This window comes from Phaethon lepturus, unplaced genomic scaffold (genome assembly GCF_000687285.1).
Source record: "Phaethon lepturus isolate BGI_N335 unplaced genomic scaffold, ASM68728v1 scaffold6029, whole genome shotgun sequence".
Taxonomy (NCBI): Eukaryota; Metazoa; Chordata; class Aves; order Phaethontiformes; family Phaethontidae; genus Phaethon; species Phaethon lepturus.
In genome coordinates this window covers 26,560-30,284 of record NW_010562644.1, presented here as the reverse complement: position 1 = coordinate 30,284, position 3,725 = coordinate 26,560, and the positions used below count along the sequence as shown (strand labels likewise).

The following is a 3,725-nucleotide window of genomic DNA, read 5'->3' as shown; positions in this document are numbered from 1 at the left end:
GTTGAAACTTGGTCTCAGAACCTTAAATTAAGAGCCCTGGAAAAGTTTATTCTGTGTCCTTTACAAATGGCAGGGTGAGGCTGCTTCATCATCCCCCCCTTGCCCTTTTTTGTGTTCTGCATCGGTCAGAAGTTAATTATAAGTGTCTTTGTCAAATGCGAGAAGCAGTTTTCCCAGACCTGTGTGTTCTGCTCCTTGCTGCTTTGCTTTAAAGCCATTTCCCAAGAAGGATTTAAGCAGTGTTGTGTTATTCAGTATGCTTTGAGACAGTGTCTGAATCTTGTTCCTATAACAACAGAATCACAGAATCATTAAGGTTGGAAAAGACCTTTAAGATCAAGTCCAATCATCAACCCAACACCACCATACCCACTACACCATGTCCTGAAGTGCCACATCTACACGTTTTTTGAACACTTCCAGCGATGGTGACGCCACCACCGGCCGGCCCAGCCTGTTCCAGTGCTTGACCACTCTCTCAGTAAAGAAATTTTTCCTAATATCCAATCTAAACCTCCCCTGGTGCAACTTGAGGCCATTTCTTCTCATCCTGTCACTAGTTACTTGGGAGAAGAGACCAACACCCACCTCGCCACAATCCCCTTTCAGGTAGTTGTAGAGAGCGATAAGGTCCCCCCTCAGCCTCCTCTTCTCCAGACTGAACAACTCCAATTACCTCAGCTGCTCCTTGTAAGACTTGTCTGCCTTATGTTAAGCAAAATGAGCATCTCTCTGATCTGTAAGTTTTGTCCCCATCTTCCTTGGTGCTAAGATTTGCTAATCTATATAAAACAATTTATCTTGAAGAGGTAGTTTGGTTTGTTGGGTATACTGGTGTATCAAAGTGACCATGTTAATATTTCTAGAAAAAAGTTAAGTGACTTGCCAGCTACCGTATGTGTCTTAGAAGAGGCCAGGCTTAAATTTCACACACACAAAAAAAAAGAATTGCAACTAAAACTACTCTGTGAACAATGGTAGGTTTTGTTAGACTCCTCCTTTCCCTTTCTCTCTCTCTTTTTCTAAATAGGGCAAAAGTATTTGTCACTGACTGCTTTATTTCTTTCCAGGTACTAGTGAACACTGCCTGCTGTTTTCTGATGTTGGTTGCTAAGCTAATCCAGTGTATGGTGTTTGGTCCTCTTCGTGTCAGTGAGAGGCAGGTAAGACAGCCATTTGTTGCCTCAGATATCTGTGGTGTTTCAAAATTCCTCGGTGTACGACCGGTGTGGTTTTCTATATGGAGTTGCTGAAAGTACACAGGAAAGTAAACTTTAGAACAATATAAACTTAAATCTTACCATTTGATTAGCTAGTATATCCACAGCCACAAGCTTCCAGTTTATTTCTGAAGGGAACTTTTCTTTTTCACTGTTGCTATTGTATTTTACAAGCCCCTGATCAACTTGAAAATCCTGCTTCCTTAATTAACTTTGTCAATTTTCTTACAAGTGCACCTCGTTTCAGAATACTTACAACGTGTTACTCTGTATTCAGTTTGCGTTTGGCTGCATTTCTCCATTGCATTTCGTAGTTAATCAACACTGGCAGTCTTGAGTTCCCTCTTGTACTGTGTTTTGTGCCTTGACTGCTGGAGAAGTGCTTTCCATCCTCATATGCTGAGTGGATGGTTTATCTACCCCCAGGTTTAAGAGGGAATAGGCAGGTATATGCCCAGAGAAAGGAGGTAAGCAGGGCTGAAAACTCAGGCTGTTTAGTTCTGCTCTTGGGCTAGGTGAGAATGTTTTAAAAAATTCATCAAGGGAACCATTAAAGCCCAGGGTTTTTAAAAACAGGATCCTGCAGAAGATAAAAGCAGCAGCAATAGTTTGAATAGTATCTGTATATTTTTTTAAGAAAGAAAGGCACATGTGTAAGTTGCTGTGTGTAAATGCAGTAGCAGTGATTTGAGATGGGTTCATATATTTAAAAAAAAGTATATGTAAATGCAGTTCTTTAGGAGAAATCAAGCCATGATGATTTTTGACATGCAGAACTGAGGCACATAAAGCTTCATTAATAACCATGGATCTTTCAAAGCCTATTGTATTTGTGATTCACACCCCATAGAGCCTCCGAGTGAAATGTATTAAAAACAAGGCACTATCAAACTGTATTGGGACAAATTTTCTTTCCAGTCTGTGTTGGCTATAAGGATCTGGAATTTTAACCAGTGATCATTTCCAGGATGTTCTCTACCCTCTTAAAAACTGAAATGAAAAGCAGTAGCAATGTGGATCCATTTGCATTTGGACAGCAGAAGTACGCTCCAGTTCCTATGTAGTGGAAAGCTGTTTCTTAATATTTGCGAGCCAAAAATGGCAGCATCATGAAGGAATTCTGGGCCTGTCTTAACTAAACTCCTGGTGATTTCATCGTGTTCTTTAACAAAACATTTTATTTCATAAATTTTTTATTCCCAACAAGCTGGCCTGCTATGTGCTGCTTAAGGCCATCATATTGTTTCTTTCACACTGCATGTGCGTAGGAATAATTTTTTTTTTTCATTGCTCATCCATCTCATTCTCCACTGTAGGCATTGTGCTCTTTAAGAGCAGACTTTGTCATCTTTTCTTAATCATCTGTACTTTTTGACAGGTTTTTGGAAGCAAGGTGCTAGGCTTTTGGGCGTCTTGTCTAACTAACGGTGGCAGTTCTAGGAAAGAGGACAGAGTAGCTGTCTTGCTTGGTCATGGAGAATCAAACTGAGATCACACTTGGTTTGTGCTAAGCACTGTTTTGGAAGTAGGGCAGGAAACTACATTGTGTGCTGTGTTGCACAGTTATGCTGCGGTGGTACAAAGGACTGGGTAGATACTAAGGACTGCTAATATTTCTAGAAGGTTTTTAATTCAGTAAGGGCAACAAATACTATTCAAGATGTGTGTGCAGCAGGCTTTTGCGAACTTATTGTCGCATTTCTGCTCCCTTCTTTTTTCCCCTCCTTCTCTCCCCTGCATGTGGATTGTCAGTGCTTTCACTACTGTAACCAAATGTCTTCCTTTACAGCATCTCAAGGATAAATTCTGGAATTTCATTTTCTACAAGTTCATCTTCATTTTTGGTGTGCTGAATGTTCAGACAGTGGAAGAAGTGGTGATGTGGTGCCTCTGGTTCTCTGGACTTGTGTTTCTTCATCTTATGGTTCAGCTCTGCAAGGATCGCTTTGAATATGTAAGTTCTGATTAAGGGCTGTCTTTTGGGACATGCAAATCCTGTTTCTCGTTTGGGCACTGGCTCATGGTAGGTTTCAAACAGATCATTTAGACCTTTTCCCCATCCTGCGATGCTGAACACGTGCACCTCCCAGTAGCTTTAAAGTGTGATGTCAATCTTACTCCTTCAGTTTTCCCATGAGACAAATAGAGCTGAAGATGCTTATTTTCTTTGATAAATTGCTCCTTATATGTGCCCTGTAATTACTGTTACATAACTCCGTGAGATGTCTTTATGGCTCTCCTTAGTGAAGAAATCTTGACAACGGAACATTCCTTAGATTGGTGCCCTTTAGGATTGGTCCATGAAGCCTGTTTCTGTGGATTCTGTGCTCAGATTACAAGCTCACTTACATCTACCAAGTGCTGACTGCCAATGTCTTTAAAACACACAGTGCAACTTTCTCCATTAAGTGTCGTGGTTTAACCCCAGCTGGCAACTAAGCCCTACACAGCCACCCTCTCATACCCTCCCACCTCCCTGGTGGAATGGGGGAGAGAATCGGAAGA

The 3,725-nt window shown here is 41.2% G+C and overlaps 1 protein-coding gene across 1 annotated transcript in view; it reads left to right on the top strand.

Annotated features, from left to right (window-relative positions):
- Positions 1-1,076: 1,076 nt before the first annotated feature.
- Positions 1,077-3,725, top strand: part of AMFR (autocrine motility factor receptor, E3 ubiquitin protein ligase) — a 27,075-nt gene continuing 24,426 nt past the window's right edge. Inside the window, exons 1-2 of the mRNA XM_010294332.1 lie at positions 1,077-1,163; positions 3,010-3,174. Of these exons, the coding sequence (XP_010292634.1) occupies positions 1,101-1,163; positions 3,010-3,174 (228 nt within the window). The 5' untranslated portion in view covers positions 1,077-1,100. The remainder of the gene's footprint in view (positions 1,164-3,009; positions 3,175-3,725) is intronic.